Raw genomic sequence first — 20,535 nt, forward strand, 5'->3', positions numbered from 1 at the left:
TATCCACATGCAAAAGAATGTTGTGGGACCTTTACCTTATGCCATATACTGAAATTAACCCAAAATGGATTATAAAGACCTAAATGTAAGACCTAAAACTACTGAAACTCCTAGATTAAAGTATAGGTGGAAAGCTTCAGGATATTGGATTTGGCCATGATTTATTGAATGGGACACCAAGTGCATAGGCAACAAAAATAAAACAGACAAATAGGACATCAAATTTAAAAATTTTGTGCATCAAAAGAAACAATCATCAGAGTAAAAAGGCAGCTTGTAGAATGGGAGAGAATATTTGCAGATCACATTATCTGCTAAGGGGTTAACATCTAGAATGTATACGGGACTTCCAGAACTACAACAACAACAAAAATAACCCAGATTAAAAATGGACAAAGGGGAGTTCCTGTTCCGACTATGAACCATGAGGTTGCAGGTTCCATCTCTGGCCTCCCTCAGTGGGTTAAGGATCTGGGGTTGCCATGAGCAGTGGTGTAGGTTGCAGATGCGGCTCAGATCTGGCATTGCTGTGGCTGTCAGGTAGGCTGGCGGCTACATACAGCTCCAATTGGTGTTTCCCTCATGGTTCAGTGGTTAAAGAACCCAACTAGTAACCACGAGGTTGCAGGTTTGATCCCTGGCCTCACTCAGTGAGTAAAGGATCCAGCGTTGCAGTGAGCTGTGGTGTAGGTCGCAGACTTGGCTTGGATCCTGCGTTGCTGTGGCTGTGGGGCAAGCCGGCAGCTGTAGCTCTGATTTGACTACTAGCCTGACTACTATGGAACCTCCATATGCCGCAAGTGCGGCCCTAAAAAGCAAAAAAAAAAAAATGGACAAAGGGAGTTCCCATTGTGGCTCAGTGGTAACAAACCTGACTAGTATCTATGAGGACGCGGGTTTGATCCTGGGCCTTGCTCATTGGGTTGTTGCCATGAGCTGGAGCACAGATCACATATGAGGCTCAGACCCTATGTTGCTGTGGCTGTGGTGTAGGCCAGCAGCTGCAGCTCCAATTCTGTCCCTAGCCTGGGAACTTCCATATGCCACATGTGAAGCCCTAAAAAAAAAAAAAAAAAAAGCAAAAAAATAAATAAGTAAAATAAAAGTGGAGAAAGGACTAGAGCATAGGCAATTCTAAATGAAAATAAATAGCCAATAAGTATATGAAAAGGTGTTCAACATCATTAATCACAAGAGGAATGCAAATAAAACCCACAATTAAAGATCACCTCATACCCAGCAGAATGGCACAAGTTTCAGCTCAAAGTCCCTTGCCCTGGTGACACCTTCCCGGGCTGCTCAAATCTTAATACCTATTACAGAAAATAAAAACTGCTGGCAGAGGTAGAGAAAAAATTGGAACCTTTGTGTACTGTTGGTGGGAATGTAAAATGGTGCAACCATTAAGGAAAACAGTATGGAAGTTCCTTAAAAAATTAAAAATAGAATTACCATATGATCCAGCAATCTCACTCCAGAGTATACATCCAAAAAAATTCTAAGCAGGATCTCAGAAAGATATTTGCACACCCATATTCACTGCAGCATTACTGACAATAGCCAAGAGGTGGAAACAACCCAAATGTCCATCAACAGATGAGTGGTTAAAGAAAATGTGGTGCATACATACAATGACATATCATAGAATGAAGTCCCGTCACATGCCATGATATGGATGAACTTCAAAGACATTATGATGAATGAAATAAGCCAGTCACAAAGGTCAGAAACAGAAAGTAGAAGAGTGGTTGCAAGGGAGGAGAGGAAGGGGAAGGAGCAATTAGTGTTTAATGGTTATCAGTTTCAGATTTGCAAGATAAGAAAATCAAAAGATCTGTTGTACAATAATGTGAATATTCTTAACACTATTGAACTGTACAGTTTAAAATGGTTACGATGGTGCATTTAATGTTATTTTGTTTACCACAATTTTAAAAAATCATGGAAGTGACATGGTATGGTTTGTCTTAAGCCTTCCTCCTTCATGTCATTCATTATAAATTATAGCTTTTGCTTTCATTTTGATTTTTTTTTACAACTATCCTGAATGCAAGAGCTTGTTCAAGCCAATTACAAATCCAGTGTTTTTAGATATAAAGATCTTTCCGAAGCTCTCCAAAACCATGGAAATGTGCTCTTTCAATTCTTCTACTGGTAGGGCCATCCACAGTCATATTTTCTTTACCACTGTACTAAGTTATATTATCTTCCTTTCAGCATCATGAGGTCACATCTTCATGATGTGATCTATTCCTCTGTTTCAGTCATTGCTAGAGGTCCCCTGGTAGATAAGTTTGGTTTGAAATGGAGGTGAGAATGGCTAATGGTGTTTATTCCCCTTCTGAGAAATAATAGGTATTAAGATTTGAGCAGCCGGGGAAGGTGTCACCAGGGCAAAGGACTTTGAGCTGAAACTCGTGTGACTTAGTTGCTGGCGAACTGTTTATGTTGTGTATAATTAATATTTTCTTTTTTTCCTCTTCTAGATTTGGTATTAGGGGAAAGAAGTTACATTTTTCATCTTCTTATGCTCCTAAAGGGTCTTCCATTGCCAAATCCCCTAGCTTGTGTTCCACGGAAAGAGAAGAGGAAGACTGTATAATTTTTTCTGAAGGAGTAATAGAGGAATATCTAGCATTCGATCACACAGATATGTGAGTATTATGTCTTTTAAACTTTTTACTCTCCTCCTATTTTGTATATTAACATTTATTTTTTTCTAAAGTATATCACCAGTATGACCTATAATTAGATTTATGTCAATTTCTGTTATTTATTTTCTATTACTTCTCAGTTCATGTACTCAGGTGATTTAAATTTCTTTTGCTTCCACATACCATACTTCCTTGTGTATTTTCTTCCTGTGCATGTCATTTGCCTCTTCCTGAGATTAAACATTTTAAAATGAATGAATTTTTTTCTCCACAGAATTTGATTTTGTTCTTTGTAAATTATCACCAGTAACTTGTGGAAATTTTAAAGAGTCAAAAAGGTGTGAATTTTGTTTACATAGGTCCTGCCTGAAAATGACATTTACATAAAACATTATACTTGGCAGAGACTTTATAATTAATAATATTTACATTTTCTCATCGTATTCTGACAATAGCCCTGTGACATAGATATTTTTAACCCTCTTTACAGGATAGGTCAGAATCAGAGTAGTTAAATGATTTGTCTGAGGTAAAGCTAAATTTTATTCATCTAATTCTAAATTCAATTTCTTCACTATTCCAGGCTACTTTTCTGAAACATTAACATCTTAAACTATTCCTCTAAGCTTTTAAAAGTTCAGAATTCATAGTCACAGTAGCACATCTAGAAATGAGAATTTCATTTGAAGCAGTGAGGCTGTGGTTAGGTCTATTTAGTGTCACATGATTCTGGACTTTTCTGCTTCCCATCATACTTCCTATTGAGCCATCTTACTCACGTGCTTAATGTACACAGTCCTAGGGTCAGGTAACATAACCTAGATTTCTATACATATAGCATCACTGAGTTAGCCCATTGTTCCAAAAGAATCGTAAGTATGTTCTTTTGGTTTTCCAGATATTTTCCCCTTTCCTTTCACTTCATCTGGCCCAGATCACATTATCCCTATTTTCTCCCCCCTTTTCCTTCAAGGTCTTTTCCCTTCATTTTAGCTTATAAAAAGATAAAGCTGATGTAACTAATTTAAAATGGGATATTAGTGTCTCATAGGTGTCCTTGGGGCATCTCTTCTCCTTTCCTAATAGTAAACCCAAGACTTTTAGAGATACCACTGAGATACTGAGATTGAGATGTGACAAATGAGATCATATAAGTTTGGAAGAAAATAAGATGTGAAAGGTTGCTTTTAAAAAAAAATTGGGGAATAGGGAAGGCCTTTCAAACTATAGCACAAAGTCTACAAATCATTTAAGAAATTCTTGGAGTTCCCACTGTGGTGCAAGAGGATTAGCAGTATCTCTGCAGTGTCAGGATCCCTGGCCCAGCACAGTGGCTTAAAGGATCTGAACTGCTGCAAGTGCAGCATAGATTGCAACTGAGGCACACATGTGATCCCTAGACTGGGAACTCCATATGCCGAGGGGAGCCCAAAAAGAAAAGAAAGAAATTCTTAAAAATAACTACATAAACTGAAACTTCTGGATAAAAGAACTTATAAAGTCAAAAGACAAATGGCAAACTGGCAAAAATACTTGCAGTCTATATATACACAAAGGCTTAATTTCCTTAATATGTGTATCAGTGAGGAAAGGATTAAGGACAAAACAGTCAAAGAACATGAATTGTTCACATTATAAGAAAGTGGACTTTGGAGTTCCCATCATGGCTCAGTGGTAACAAACCCAACTAGTATCCATGAGGAATGCAGGTTCTATCCCTGGCCTCGCTCAGTGGGTTAAGGATCTGGTGATGTTGTGAGCTGTGGTGTAGGCCGGCAGCTATAGCTCTGATTCAACCCCTAGCCTGGAAATTTCCATATGCCGTGGGTGTGGCCCTAAAAAGACAAAAAAAAAAAAACCAAAAAACAAAAAAAGGGATTTTAAATAAATGAGTGAAATTCATTTACTACCAGAGATGTAAATTTAAACTATAACGAGATATTATTTTATCTGTCAGACTAGCAAAGAACGAAAGATAAGGAAGCTTGATAATTCCTTGAATGAGAAAACAAGCATATTATTTTAACTATTGGAGAATTATACCACCTCTTTATTTTTTTAAATTTAAAAAAATTTTTTTATGTTGTTGTATTTTTAGGGCTGCACCTATGGCACATGGAGGTTCCCAGGCTAAGGGTCGAATCAGAACTGTGGCCACCAGCCTACACAACAGCCACAGCAACCAGGATCAAAGCCACATCTGTGACCTACACCACAGCTCCTGGCAATGCCAGATCCTTAACCCACTGTGTAAGGCCAGGGATTGAACCTGCATCCTCATGGATACTAGTCAGATTCATTTCTGCTGAGCCACCACAGGAACTCCTATACCACTTCTTTAAATCGAAATGCACATACCCTTTGACTCAATAATTCTATTTATAGGAATTTACCCTACATATAATACCCACATATATATGGTCCCTAACTTAAGACAGTTCAACTTACAATTTTTTAATTTTGCAATGGACAGAAGTGACATATATTCAGTAGCAACTCTACTCTGAATTTTGATCTTTTCCTGGGCTAGCAATATGCAGTATGATACTCTCTCATGGTGCTGGGCAGTGGCAGCAAGCCACAGCTCCCAGTCAGCCACGCAGTCACTAGAGTAAACCACCAATACACTTAGAACCATTCTGCACCCATTCAACCACTGCTTTTCACTTTGCAAAAATGACAATGAGATATTCAACACTTTATTATAAAATAGTTTTTGTGTCAGATAATTCTGCCCAACTGTAGGGTAATGTAAGTATTCTGAACACATTTAAGGAAGACTAGACTAAGTTATAATGTTCAGTAGGTGAGGTGTATTAAATGGATTTTTTTTTTCTTTTTCAGCTGCCGCACAGCATGTGGAGTTCCTGGGCCAGGGATCAGATCCACGCCACAGTTGCAGCCTACACCAGAGTTGAAGCAACACCAGATCCTTTAATCCACTGTGCTGGGCCAGATTTCAACTTGCATCCTGATGCTGCGGAGACACTGCCGACCCCATTGCGCCACAGTGGGAACTCCTAACTGCATTTTTGACTTTATGATATTTTCAACTTATGATGGGTTTATTAGGCTGTAACCCAATACATAAGTCAAGGAAGATCCATACAAGGATATTAATTGCAGTATTGATTATAAGACCAAAAGGCTGGTTGGTCAATAACTGGTTAAATATAGTATATCCAGGGGAATACTCTGCAGTTATTTTTTAAAAGAGGCAGATTTATATGTATTGGTAGGGATCATTAATAATTAGAAGAGCAAGGTGCAGTATAGTGTATAATGTAACCATATCCCTGGACCTATGTATGTTTGATTCTGGGGATGGGGACAGAGATGTAGGAAACTTCTTTTTTACATACATACATTTCCTTCTGTACAATTTGAATTTTCATTGTATGACTGTGTTATCTCTTCTAAAAAGAAATATGAATTGAAATATAATTAATATTAATCAGCCTCCTCTGCCACTTAATGCCAGGCCAGGTCTTCTGTGGGAGAGGAGAAGCAAAGAGAGTCTGGTTGCTCTGCTTAAACCTGTTAGCATCCTTTTTTCCTGTTTATAGTTTCCTATTTAAGTCTTGAGACCTTTGTTGCCCTAGGAGTAAGTTTCACTATAGAAGCTGGAAGATACTTCTCTTCACCCCAAGCCAGTTCCAGAATTTGCTTTAGTTTATAACACATTTGTCATAAGTAAGCACATCTAGCAGCTAAACTTTCTTCCTCCAGAAATCTGGGGCTATTGGCACTCATTGTCAGAGAAGAGACAGACTTGGCTAACTGGGAGTTTCTGAGTTAATAGATACACGGTCTCTGGCAGAGCCTCAGAGTAGCTTCCTGTACTGTTGGGCTTTCCTCTTTTTCCTTTACAGCCAAATTCCAAATCTTTATTCGGATTAGAAAAAGTATACTAATTTTGATAATCGATGTGGACTATTTCCTTAATGAATCATATAATGAATTCAAATATTTATGTAGCATGGTCAGAGTTACACGCACATCATTAAATGTTGCATTAATATTAATCTAAGTGTAATCCAATTACAACAAAAAGATTATTTCTATGTGCTTAATTGTCATAGCTTGCTTTGTTGCTTAATTGACAACTCCTATCTGTTTAAAGCTAGAAAAAGTACAGTGATTCTCAGTCTTCTTTTTCTTGTTCTATTATTTGGTGGGGGGGGAGGGGTAGTGGTGGTGAGGAGGGATGGGGGTAAAAATGGAAAGGCAGAGTCGCCTCTTTTGAGAAGTCCCTTAGTTCACAAGGCAACTTAATACATGTGTAACATATGCCTGGCGGAGCTGGGAGTACGACAAATGACACTCTTAAGCAGGACAAAAGACAGTGGTGAAGAATAACCATGAAGTCTTTCTCTCTTGCTTCTGTTACAGGGAAGAGGGGTTTCATGGAAAAAAATCAGAAGCAACTACAGAGAAACAGAAATTAGGGTACCCACCCATTGCTCCATTTTACTGCATGAAAGAAGATGTCCTTGCTTATGTGTTTGATGATGTGTGGAGCAAGGTCCTAAGCTGTATGGAGCAGCTAACACGTAGTCATTGGGAGGGATGTGCTTCTGGTAAGGCTCCTTGTGAAAACAATATAAAAAATTGTTTATGATTTTCCAACTCTAACCATTGTACTAGATTATATGCCTCATTAGTACAAAAGAATCACATTTTTTTTCTTTCCTTTTATGAAGGCACCTGAGGCACATGGAAGTTCCCAGGCTAAGAGTTGAATTGGAGCTGCAACTGCTGGCCTATACCACAGCCATAGGAACACCGGATCCAAGCCACATCCGTGGCCCACATTGAAGCTTGCAGGAACACCATATCCTCATATCCTCAACCCACTGAGCATGGCCAGGAATCAAACCCACATCCTCATAGAGACATGTTGGGTCCTTAACCCACTGAGCCACAATGGGAACTCCAAAGAATCACATTTCTATTTCTCATAGAAACTAGCAGCTATTTGGAAAATATCTGGGATACTTGGGAATGAGTGGGTGATTAACAAGGAAGGCCTAGTCTATGATGACTAGATAGATTTTGAATATAATTATTTGTGAGAAAAAAAACATGCAAGTCACAAATACATTTTAAAAACTGCTTTATTGAAAAATAACTGATATACATACATATTTCAAGTGTATAAATTTGATAAGCAGAACTAATATATACAGCCATGAAACCATGAGACAGTTAATAATAGCGAACATATCCATTACCCTGAAAAGTTCATGACTCTAATTCCTCCCTCTTGTCCCTGCCCAACCCACTCTTCCCAAGTGACAGCTTATCTGCCTAAATGGAATCATGTAGTACTTACTCTTCCTTCTGTCAGCTTCTTTTACTCAGCATGATCATTCTGAGAGCCACCCATGTCATTCTCTGGGTGAATAAAGGAATAATTTATTCCTTTTATTGCTGAGTAGTATTCCATTGTTCCACAACTTCGTTTCTCCATTTTTCTCTTGATGAGCACTTGGATTGTTTTCATTTTTGGATTATCAATGCTGTTATGAACACTAGTGTTCAAGAATTTTTTGGACATATATTTCCTTTTCTCTTGGGTAAATTTCTAGGAGTGGAATGGTTGGATATACAGTTAAATGTATATTTCACTTCATAAGAATTGTTTGTATTGGTTTTCTATGTTGCACAAAAAATTACCATAAACTTAGCAGCTTCCAACAATGCAAATATATTGTTTTCACAGATTTGTGGGTCAGAAGTTCAGGAACAGCTAGTTAGTCCTTAAGATCTCACAAGGCTACAGTTAAGGTGTTGGCCAGGGCTGGGTTCTCATGTAGCGACTTAACTAGGAAAGGGTCCATTTCCCCTTTTGTGTGTTCTTGGAAAAGTCCTGTTTCTTATAGCTATAGTAGTCATGGTAGCTTTCTTCTTCAAAGCCACCAAGAAAGACTGAGAGCTAATCTGCTAGCAAGACAGACACTTGTATAACATAATCATGGGAGTGACATCCTGTCACTTTTACCATCATGTATTGCTCTAAAGCAAGTCTTAAGTCCTATCCACTCTCAAAGGGAGGGGATTACATAAAGGTGTGACCATCAAGAGGTGAGAATCATTGTGGGGGGCACCTTAGAATTTGTCCACTACAGTCTTCCCACTGGCCCCCAATGATGCATGTGCTCCAACATGCAAAATATATTCAACTCCCTTCAAAGGTTTCCAAGAGAATCATCCCATTATAGCATCAATTCCAAAGATTTTGAATCTGGTCCTGGTACGAAGTTTCCGGATATAAGACATTAAATGAAGTTGCTGGGGCACAATTCCTTTTCATCTACAGACCTGTGAAACTAAAGGTTATATACAGAGATATATAAACCTCTAACTATATAATCCAGTCATTCTACTTATAGAGAATAGTGGGCCAGGGAAAGGATAACTACTATAGACACTCCAGTTAAAACGCTGAGGTGGGGGGAGGGGGAGTAAAAAAGGCTCCATGGCAATTTTGAAATCCAGCTGTGAAAATATTGGGATATTTTAATATTAAGTTTCCAGGCCTGGAATAATCATCTCAGCTGTCTCTTCTGCCCTCTGAGCTCTGGGTTCACCCTCTAAGTCATCATTCCTTTTTCATGAAAGATAGCACATGTTTGCAGCTAAGTAATTTGAACAGGCTGCTTCCTGGAAGTAGAATTTTGTAGGTCTTTCAAATAGAATCTTTTACCAGCTAGAGAGTTGTCAAAACCATAAGGTCCTGGTTTCTTTCTCTAATAGTTTTTCCCTCAATTTATCTCTCTCATCTTGTGTTTTATTATAAACAGCAAGAAAAAAAAATCAGGCATCACCTTTAACATTTTGATTAGAAATTTCCTAAGCTATAAAACCAAGATGATCACATAAAAGTTATACTTTCCATGTGATGATAAACACAAGGAAGGGCACAAGGATCAACATGAAGATGTAAAAAAGGTCATCAAAATCATAAAAGGTGGGAACAAAGAATAAGAAAATACAGACTCTTTAAAAAATGTGTTTGAGGCTATATGACTATCAGCCTAAAGCAAGCAGATATAGGAGGGGATTAACATACTTGAAAAACAGGGCGACCACAAACCAAAAAAAACATTCAGTAGAGTCACAAAAACTACAAAGAAGAGAACAGAAGCATAAAATAAAAGGAACTCATAAAACCACAGAAAGAAAAAGAAAGGGACAAAGAAGAAACATAGAAGCAACTGTAAAACAAGTATCAATAACTTAAATGTCAATGGGCTGAATATTCCAGTCAAAAGATAGAGAGTGATAGACTGGATAAAAAACAAGAGGCTACAATATGCTGCCTACAAGAGACTCTCCTGGGGACACACATAGACTGAAAGTGAGGGGATGGAAAAAGAAATTTCATGCAAACAGAAATGAAAGGAAACCAGGAGTTGCAATATTCATATCAGACCAAATAGACTTTAAAAACAAAATCAATAAAGAAAAAGGATACTATATAATCATAAAAAGATCAATACAAGAAGAGGATTTTACACTCATCCACACATTTGCACATAATATAGAAGCATCTAAATACATAAAACTAATACTAAGAAACATAAAGAGAGAAATCGAAGGAAATACAATAAAAAGAGGAGACTAACACCCCACTCACATCAATGAACAGACCTTCTAGACAGAAAATCAATAAGGCAACAGAGATTCTAAATGACACAATAGAACAGTTAGACTTAATTGATATTTTCAGGATATTACATCTTTTCAAGTGCACATAGAACATTCTCTAGGATTGACCACATACTAGGGCACAAAACAAGCCTCAAAAAATTTTAAGAATATAGAAATTATTTCAAGTATCTTCTCTGATCACCATGGCATGAACCTAGAAATCAACCACAGGACAAAAAATAAGAAAAAAACAACTACATGTATACTAAGCAATATGCTACTAAAAAAAACCAAAAAAAAAAAAAAAAAAACCAATGAGTCAATGAGGAAATCAAAAGGAAATTTAAAAATACCTTGTTGAGATAAATGACAATGACAACATAATACAAAATCTATTGGATGCAGCACAAGCAGTTCTTAGATACTGGCCTTCTTCAAAAAACAAGAAAAATCTCAAAAAAACAACCTAACAGGAGTTCCCATTGTGGCACAGCAGAAACAACTCCGACTAGGAACCATGAGGTTGTGGATTCGATCCCTGGCATCATTAAGGAGTTAAGGAGCCAGTGTTGCCATGAGCTGTGGTGTAGGCTGGCAGCAACAGCTCCAATTAGACCCCTAGCCTGGGAACCTCCATATGCCATGGGTGTGGCCCTAAAAAGACAAAAATAAACAAACAAACAAAAACCTAACATACCATCTAAAAGAATTAGAAAAAGAACAAACAACACAAAATTAGCAGAAGGAAGGAAATTTTTTTAAAAATCAAAGAGGGAATAAATAAAATAGAGATTAAGAAAATAAGAAAAAAAATCAATAAAACCAAGAGTTGTTTTTTTAAAGTGTAAACAAAAGTGGAGTTCCTCTCATGGCTCAGTGGAAACAAATCTGACTAGCACCCATGAGGACATGGGTTCCACCCCTGGCTTGCTCAGAGGGTTAAGGATCTGGTATTGTTGTGAGCTGTGGTGTAGGTTGCAGACACGGCTCAGATCCAGAGTTGCTACGGCTGGGTATAGGCCAGCAGCTACAGTTCTGATTCAACTCCCAGCCTGGGAACCTCCATATGCCATGAGTACAGCCCTAAAAAGACAAAAAAAAAAAAAAAAAAATTGACAAACCTCTGGCCAGGCTAGCCAAGAAGAAAAGTGAGAGAACCCAAATAAAATAAGTGAAAAAGGAGAAATCCCAACTGAAACAGCAGAAATACAAACAAACAAACAAACAAACAAACAAAAACAACATAAGAATACCATGAAAAATTATATACCAACAAATTTGACAACCTAGAAGAAATGGAAAACTTTCTTGAAATACAGAGCCCACTAACAAGAGTCAAAAAAAAATAAGTAGTTTGAACAAACCAGTCACTAGAAACGAAATAGAATATGTAATAACAAAACCCTATACACAAAAGTCTAGGACCAGATGGCTTCACAGGCAAATTCTACTAAACATACAAAGAAGAATTTATATTGATACTTCTCAAACTCTTCCAAAAGAATGAAGAGGAGGGAATATTCTCAAAGACATTCTGTGAAGCCACCATCACCCTAATATCAAAACCAGACAAAGATACCACCAAAAAAGAAAATTACAGGCCAATATCTTTGATGAATATAAATGCACAAATCCTTAACAAAATTCTAGCAAACTGAATCCAACAACACTTAAAAAAGACCATATACCACGACCAAGTGAGATTCATCCCAAGCTCACAAGGATGGCTCAACATACAGAAATCAATCAATGAAATACACCACATTAACAAAAGAAAAGTAAAAAACTACACAGTCATCTCAATAGATGCAGAAAAAGCATCTGACAAAATCCAACATCCACTCACGATAAAAACTCTTACCAAAGGGGTAAAGAGGGAACATATCTCAGCATAATAAAAGCCATTTATGACAAACCCACAGCCAATATTAATACTCAACAGAGAAAAGCCGTAAGAATTCCCACTAAAATATGGTACAAGACAAGGATGCTCACTCGCATCACTTCTATTCAACATAATACTGGAAGTCCTAGCTACAGCAGTCAGACAAGAAAAATAAATAAAAGGTATCCATATTGGAAGGGAAGATGTAAAACTGTCACTGTATATATGCAGATGACATGATACTATATATAGAAAACCCTAAGGATCCCACACAGATCCAATAAATTCATCAAAGTAGCAGGATATAAGATTAACATTCAGAAATTGATTGTATTTCTCTATATAACAATGAAGTATCAGAAAGGGAATGTAACAAAAAATACCTTTTAAAATCACACCAAAAAAAACCCTAAATACCTAGGAACCTGACCAAGGAGGTGAAAGACTTATACGCTGAGAACTATAAAACATTAATAAAGGAAATTAATGATTCAAAGCAATAGAAAGACATCCCATGCTCTGGAATTGGAAGAATTAATATTGTTTAAATGGCTACTCAAAGCAATTACAGATTTAATGCCATCCTTATCAAAGTACCCATGACAGTTTTCAAAGAACTAGAACAAATCACCCAAAAATTTATATGGAATCACAGAAGACCCAGAATTTCCAAAACAATCCTGAGGGTGGGGAAAAAGCAGGAGGTATAACTCTCCCAGACTTCAGATAATACTAAAAAGCTATAGTAATCAAAACAGTGTGGTATTGGTTAAAAAAAAAAAAAAAACAGATATATGGATCAATGAAACAGAATATAGAGCCAGAAATAACCCCCTATGCATATGGCCAATTAATCTTTGACAAAGGAGACAAGAATATAAAATGGGAAAAATATAGTCTCTTCGGCAGGTGATGCTGGGAAAGCTGGACAGCAAAGTTAAAACACACCATCACACCATACACAAAAATAAACGCAAAATGGCTTTAGGACTTAAACATAAGACATGACACTGTAAAAGTTCCAGAAGATAACACAGGCAAAATATTCTCTGACATAAATCTTATAAATGTTTTAGGAGTTCCTGTCATGGCACAGGTGGTTAACGAATCTGACTAGGAACCATGAGGTTGCAGGTTCAGTCCCTGTCCTTGCTCAGTGGGTTAACAATCCGGCTTTGCCGTGAGCTGTGGTGTGGGTCGCAGATGCGGCTCGGATCCCGAGTTGCTGTGGCTCTGGCGTAGGCCGGTGGCTACAGCTCCAATTCGACCCCTAGCCTGGGAACCTCCATAGGCCACAGGAGTGGCCCAAGAAATGGCAAAAAGACAAAAATAAATAAATAAATAAATAAATAAATCTTACAAAAGTTTTATCAGGTCAGTCTCCCAAGGCAATAGAGATAAAAATAAAGAGATGGGACCTAATCAAACTTACAAGCTTTTGCATAGCAAAGGAAACAAGAAAGAAAGAAAAAACAACCTCTAGAAAGGGAGAAAATATTTGCAAATGATGCAACCAACAAGGGCTTAATCTCCAAAATATACAAACAGCTCCTACAACTCAACAACAAAAAACCCAATTGAAAAGTGGGCAGAAGACCTAAACAGACATTTCTCCAAAGAAGACGCATGGACGGCCAGTAGACATATGCTCAACATCACTAATTATTAGAAAAATGCAAATAAAAACTACAATGAAGCAATAAAGTACTACCTCATACCAGTCAGAATGGCCCTTATTTAAAAGTCAACAAATAACAAATGCTGGAGAGGATGTGGAAAAAAGAAAACCCCCTTACACTGTTGGTGGGAATATAAGTTGGTGCAACCACTATGGAAAACAGTATAGAGGTTCCTCAGAAAACTCAAAATAGAATTACCATATGATCCATCAGTCCTACTCCTGGGCATATATCCAGACAAATCTATAATTCAAAAAGATACATACACCCCTGTGTTCACGCAGCACTATTCACAATAGCCAAGACATGGAAACAGTCTAAATGTCTATCAACAGATAAATGGATTAAGAATATATGATGCACATATACAATGGAATACTACTCAGCCATAAAAAAGAATGAAATAATGCCATTCACGACAACATGGATGCAACTATAGGTTATCATACTAAGTGAAAGAAGTCAGAAAGAGAAATACAAACATCATATGATATCACTTATATAGGGAATATAAAATATGACACAAATCAGCCTGTCTACAAAATGGAAACAGACCCATGGAACACAGAGAACAGACTTACGGTTGCTAGGGCAGGGGTGGGGATGGAGAAGGATGGAAAGATGGACTGGAAATTTGGGGTTCGTAGATGCAAACTATTACATTTAGAAAGGATAAAGAGCAAGGTCTTACTGTATAGCATAGGGTACTATATCCAGTTTCTTAGGATAGATCATGATGAAATAAAATACAAAAAGAATGTATTTTGTGGTGCAGTGTGTTAAGAATCCGACTGCAGCAGATTGGGCACTGCAGAGGCGCAGGTTCAATCCCGAGCCCAACACAGAGGGTTAAAGGATCAGGCGTTGCTGCAGCTGTGGCGTTGGTCACAGTTGTGGCTTTGATTCATTCTCTGGCCCAGGAACTTAATATGTTGCAGGCGTGCCCAAAAAGTTTTTAAAAAATGCATATAAATGTATAACTGAATCACTCTGCTATAGTAGAAATTGGCACAATATTGTAAATCAACTATAATTTTAAAAAAAGTTTGAAAAAAAAGTCCTCCTTTCCACATGACCACAGAAAACCATTTCACTAAGCTATTTGTACACAAAATAACAAGCATCTCCCTTATTCCAGTTTCGAATAACATGTTTCTCTTTTCCTTATGAACTCTCCACTACAACATTCTCCAAATCCAGATTCCTCCTAAGTTTGTTCAAGGTAATTTACGTCTACCATGCTTCTCAAAATTCTTCCAGCTTCTATTAATGAACAATCAAAAATGAAATGAAGAAAATAATCCATTCGGAATAGTATCAAAAAGAATAAAATACTTAGGAGTAAAATAAACCAAGACAGTATAAGACTTATACACCACACACTACAAAACATTACTGAAAGAAAACAGAGAAGGCCTAAAGAAATGGATGACCTAATATTGTTAAGATGGTGATACTCCCTAAATACATCTACCGGTTAAGTGCAATCTTGACAAAATTCCAAATGCTTTTCTTGTAGGAATGGACAAGCTGACCTTGAAATGCATACAGAAATGCAAGGTATTCTGAATATCAAGCAAAACTGAAAAAGAACAAGTTTGGAGGGTTCATACTTTCTGGTTTTAAAACATAATACAAACCTACAGTAATCAAAACAGTGTATTACTGCTACAAGAATACATATTGACCAATGGAATAGAATCACAAGTCCAGAAATAAACCCACACATTTATGACCAATGGATTTTCAACAAAGATGCCAAGACCATTCTATGCAGAAAGAATAGTCTCTTTAAGAAATGGTGCTGGCAGGGAATATAGCCAGTATTTTATAATAACTATAAATGGAGTATAACCTTTTAAAACTGTGAATCAATATGTTGTATACCTGAAACTTACAGAGTATTTTAAATCAACTATATGTCATTCAAAAAATTAATATAAAACCAAAAATAGTGCTGGGACAACGGAATAGCCACATGGAAAAGAATGAAGCTGAACCCTTACTTCACATCATATGCAAAATATCAACTCAAAATGGATCAAAGGCACACATTAAGAACTAAAACTATAAAACTCTTAGAAGAAACATTGGAGTAAATCTTCATAAGTTTGGATTTTTTTTTTTTTTTCTTTTTAAAGCATACCTGCAGCACATGGAAGTTCCCAGGCTACAGGTCAAATCAGAGCTGCAGCTGAGGCCTACACTAAAGCCACAGAAACACTAGATCTGAGTCACATTTGCAACCTATGCTGCAGCTTGCAGCAATGCTGGATCCTTAACCCACTGCAAGGCCAGGGATCCAACCCGCATCCTCAGAGACTATGTCAGGTTCTTCACTTGCTAAGTCACAATGGGAATTCCATGAGCTTGGATTTTGCAGTGGATTCTTAGATATGACACAAAGACCATAAACAACGACAACAAAAAATAGATAAATGACTTCATCAAAATAAAAAACTTCAGGGTGTATCAAAGGACATTATTGAGAAAGTGAAAAGACAGCCTATGGAATAGGAGAAAATATATGTAAAGCAGACACCTGACAAGAACCTAGTATCCACAATATATGAAGAATACAACTCAAAAACAAAAGAAAAAAACAACCCAATTTAAAAACCAGGCAAACAACTCAAAGAGACATTTCTCCAAAGATGATATACAAATAGCCAATAAGCACATGAAAAGATGTTCAACATCATTATTCATTAAGAAAATCAAATCAAAATCAAAACCGCAATAAGATACCACTTCATACCCACTAGGATGGTTATATATATATTTTAAAAGGATAATACGTTGCTGGTGGGAATATAAAGTGGTACAGCCACTGTAGAAAAAGTCTGGCAGTTCCTCAAAAAGTTAAACATAAAATTAATGACCCAGCAATTCCACTCAAGGGTATATAACCAAGAGAAATGAAAATATATCCACAAAAAAAAAGGACTGCACAGTGTTCATGGCAGCATTACTCATAATAGCCAAAAAGTGGAACCAATCCAAACATCTATCAGCCGATGAATGAATAAATAAAATGTGGTATATCCATATGTTATTGACTAAATTATGTGCCCCTCAAAATCAATATGTTGAAACCCTAACCCCCAATATGATTGTGTTTGAAGATAGGGCCTTTAAGGAGGTAATTAAGAGAAGTCAGAAGGGTGGGACCCTAATCCTATAGGATTAGTATCTTTTTAAGAAGAGGAAGAGACATCAGAACTCTCTTTCTGTGCATGCAAAGAGAAGAGGTAATGCAAGGACAGAGCGAAAAGGCAGCTGCCTAGGAGCCAGGAAGAGAGGTCACACTATAAACTACCCTGACAGCACCTTGATCTGGACTTCTAGCCTCCAGAACTGTGAGAAAATAAATTTTTGTTCTTTAAGCCATCCAGTCTGTGGTTATTTTATGTGTTGTTTAAGCCATCCAGCCTGAGTATTATGCACAACTAATACACTGTGCAATGGAGTATTCATACATACAAAGGAATTGAGTAATGAAGCATCTTAAAACATGGATGAACCTTGAAAATGTTAAGTGAAAGAAGCCAGACACAAATGGTCATAATTGTATGATTCCACTAAGATGAAATGTCCAGAACAGGCAGAAAGTAGTTTAATGGTTGGCAGGGAATGGAGAGAGAGGTGCACTGGGAGGCATAGGGTTTCTTTTTGGAGTGATGGAAAATTTCTGAAATTAGATAATGGTGGTGGTGACACATTGTGAAAATACTAAAAACCACTTAATTGTATACTGTAAAATGGTTAAAAACAGTGAATATTATGTTATATGAATTTTATCTTATTAAAATTAGAAAAAAACCTTTTCCAACCTTAAGGATGCCCTCTAAAATTTCTTGTATGTGGATCTGTGAGAAATTCTTTCAAGATATGAAAATTTCTTTATTTTGCTTTCATTTTTGCAAGATACTTGTGTGATGTATTGAATTTTAGGTAGACACTTTTTCTCTTGGTATTTTATTATTTTTTTACTTTTTTTTGGTCTTTTTAGGGCTGCACTCGCAGCATATGGAGGTTCCCAGACTAGGGATTGAAGTGGAGCTATAACTGCTAGGCTATGCCACAGCCACACCAGATCTGAGCTGCATCTGAGACCTATACCACAGCTCATGGCAAAGGCAGGTCCTTAACCCACTGAATGAGGCCAGGGATCGAACCAGCATCCTCATGGATACTAGTCAGATTGGTTTCTGCTGAGCCACAACAGGAACTCCCTCTTTTGGTATTTTAAAGATGTTGTCCACTGTCTCCTCTTACTTGCAGTGTTTCAGACAAGAAATATGATCTGATCCTTTTCTTTGTTCCTGCATTCATGAATTTTTTAACTTTTATTTGGCTGCTTTTAAGATTTTTCTCTGTATCACTGGTTTTGAATAAGTTAATTATGATGTGCCTTGATGTAATTTTCTTCTTGTTACTTCTGCATGGAGTGTTTTTTGGATCTGTGGGTTTACTGTCTTCATTATTTGGAAAGTTTTCAGCCATTATTTCTTCAGCTATTTTTTTCTTGCCCCCACCATCCCTCAGGACCCCATTTACTCATATATTAGTCCATTTGCTCACTGACCCCTCAAATAAGTGATAACTTAAGTGATTCCTTAAATTTTTTTTCTCTGTGTATTTCATTTTGGATAGTTCCTATTGTCTTCAAGTTCATTATCTTTTCTTTTACAATGTTGAATCTACTGTTAAGTTCACCCAGTGTATTTTTCTACTCACTGTTTTCTATGAAGCATGACTAGAGTGAATTTTCAATCTTCCATGTCTCTCACTTTTTGAAAAAGTGGGATAACTCAAACATTTGTGTGAATTCTGGGTTGGTTTCAATGATTGATATTCTCCTAATTATGAGTTTGATTTTCCTTCATGGTATTCTTTTTTTTCCTTTGGGTTTTTTTTTTTTTTTGACACTTTATATTATTTTTTCAATTGAAAATCACATTGCACTTAAAACTCATTTTTTTTCACATCTGTAGTTGTGTAGTGATCATCACAATCCAATTTCACAGTATTTCCATCCCACAGCCCAAACACATCTCCCTACACCCCAGACTTTCTCCTCTGGAAACCATAAGTTTTTGAATGTCTGTGAGTCAGTATCTGTTCTGCAAAGAAGTTCAATCTGTCCTTTTTTCAGTTTCCACCTGTCACTGAAAGCATTTGATGTTGGTGTCTCATTGTATGGCTGACTTCACTTAGCATGATAATTTCTCGGTCCATCCATGTTGCTAAAAATGCTGGTATTTCATTCATTTTAATGGCTGAGTAATATTCCATTGTGTATATGAACCACATCTTCTCGATCCACTCCTCTGTCCATGGACATTTAGGTTGTTTCCATGACTTGGCTATTGAAAATAGTGCTGCAGTGAACATTGGAGTACATGTGTCTTTGCGAGTCATGGTTTTCTCTGGATAGATGCCCAGGAGTGGGATTGCTAGGTCAAATGGTAGTTCTATTTTTAGTTTTCTGAGGAATCTCCATACTGTTTTCCACAGTGGTTGCACCAATTTACAACCCCACCAACAGTGTAATAGGGTTCCTTTTTCTCCACACCCCTCTCAGCACTTATTGTTTGTAGACTTTTTGATGATGGCCATTCTGGCTGGTGTAAGGTGGTACCTCATCATGGTTTTGATTTGCATTTCTCTGATAATGAGTGATGTTGAACATCTTTTCATGTGTTTTTTGGCCATCTGCATGTCTTCTTTGGAGAACTGTCTCTTTAGATCTTCTGCCCATTTTTTGATGGGGTTGTTTGTTTTTTTGGTATTGAGCTGCAGAAGGTGTTTATAAATTTTGGAGATTAATCCTTTTGTCAGTTGATTCATTTGCAAAGATTTTCTCCCATTCTGTGGGTTGTCTTTTTGTTTTGTTTAGGGTTTCCTTTGCTGCGAAGAAATTTTTAAGTTTGATTAGGTTCCATTTGTTTATTTTTGTTTTTATTGTCAATACTCTGATAGGTGGATCTGAGATGTTGCTGTCATTTATGTCAGAGTGTTTGGCCTATGTTTTCCTCTAAGAGTTTGTTTGTTTGTTTTGTCTTTTTGCCATTTCTAGGGCCACTTCCACAGTATATGGAGGTTCCCAGGCTAGGCGTCTAATCTAAGCTGTAGCCACCGGCCTACACCAGAGCCACATCAACTCGGGATCCAAGCTGCGTCTGCAACCTACACCACAGCTCACAGCAACACCAGATCCTTAACCCCCGAGCAAGGCCAGGAATCAAACCCGAAACCTCACTGTTCCTAGTCAGATTTGTTTCTTTTGTTTTTTGTTTTTGTCTTTTTGCTATTTCTTTGGGCCGCTCCCATGGCATATGGAGGTTCCCAGGCTAGGGGTCGAATTGGAGCTGCAGCCACCGGCCCACGCCAGAGCCACAGCAACGCGGGATCCGAGCCGCGTCTGCAACCTACACCATAGCTCACGGCAACGCCGGATCGTTAACCCACTTAGCAAAGGGCAGGGACCGAACCCGCAACCTCATGGTTCCTAGTCAGATTCGTAAACCACTGTGCCACGACGGGAACTCCCTAGTCGGATTTGTTAACCACTGAGCCACAACGGGAACTCCTCCTCTAAGAGGTTTATAGTGTCTGGTCTTATATCTAGGTCTTTAATCCATTTTGAGTTTATTTT

The 20,535-nt window shown here is 37.4% G+C and overlaps 3 protein-coding genes across 11 annotated transcripts in view; 1 reads left to right on the top strand and 2 right to left on the bottom strand.

Annotated features, from left to right (window-relative positions):
* The window catches only part of ECD (ecdysoneless cell cycle regulator), a 114,492-nt gene that overhangs the window by 70,065 nt on the left and 23,892 nt on the right, over nt 1-20,535 (bottom strand). The gene's annotated exons all lie outside the window — the stretch shown is intronic.
* The window catches only part of FAM149B1 (family with sequence similarity 149 member B1), a 74,571-nt gene that overhangs the window by 28,969 nt on the left and 25,067 nt on the right, over nt 1-20,535 (top strand). For 5 of the 7 annotated variants that reach the window (XR_014828104.1, XM_021074321.2, XM_013983338.3 and 2 more), the window contains 2 exons: nt 2,487-2,654; nt 7,047-7,234. Coding sequence is in view for 6 of the 7 variants with exons in the window: in XM_021074321.2 (XP_020929980.2) it covers nt 2,487-2,654; nt 7,047-7,234 (356 nt within the window). In the remaining variant the exon portion in view is untranslated. Of the gene's footprint in view, nt 1-2,486; nt 2,655-5,498; nt 7,235-17,118; nt 17,265-20,535 lie in introns of those variants that run through there. The other 2 variants (XM_084997323.1, XM_084997322.1) reach the window with 2 other exon arrangements.
* The window catches only part of DNAJC9 (DnaJ heat shock protein family (Hsp40) member C9), a 74,648-nt gene that overhangs the window by 26,013 nt on the left and 28,100 nt on the right, over nt 1-20,535 (bottom strand). Inside the window, exon 6 of one of the 3 annotated variants that reach the window (XR_014828123.1) lies at nt 7,754-10,524. The exons of 1 other annotated variant lie outside the window; for it this stretch is intronic. The gene's annotated coding sequence lies outside the window, so the exon portion shown is untranslated. Of the gene's footprint in view, nt 1-7,753; nt 10,525-18,360; nt 19,788-20,535 lie in introns of those variants that run through there. One more of the 3 variants, XR_014828122.1, reaches the window with a different exon arrangement.

Source organism: Sus scrofa, chromosome 14 (assembly GCF_054392235.1).
Source record: "Sus scrofa isolate SSC_HxYL_T2T_F1_AM1 chromosome 14, Sscrofa_HxYL_maternal_Yorkshire_Landrace_v2.0, whole genome shotgun sequence".
NCBI lineage: Eukaryota > Metazoa > Chordata > Mammalia > Artiodactyla > Suidae > Sus > Sus scrofa.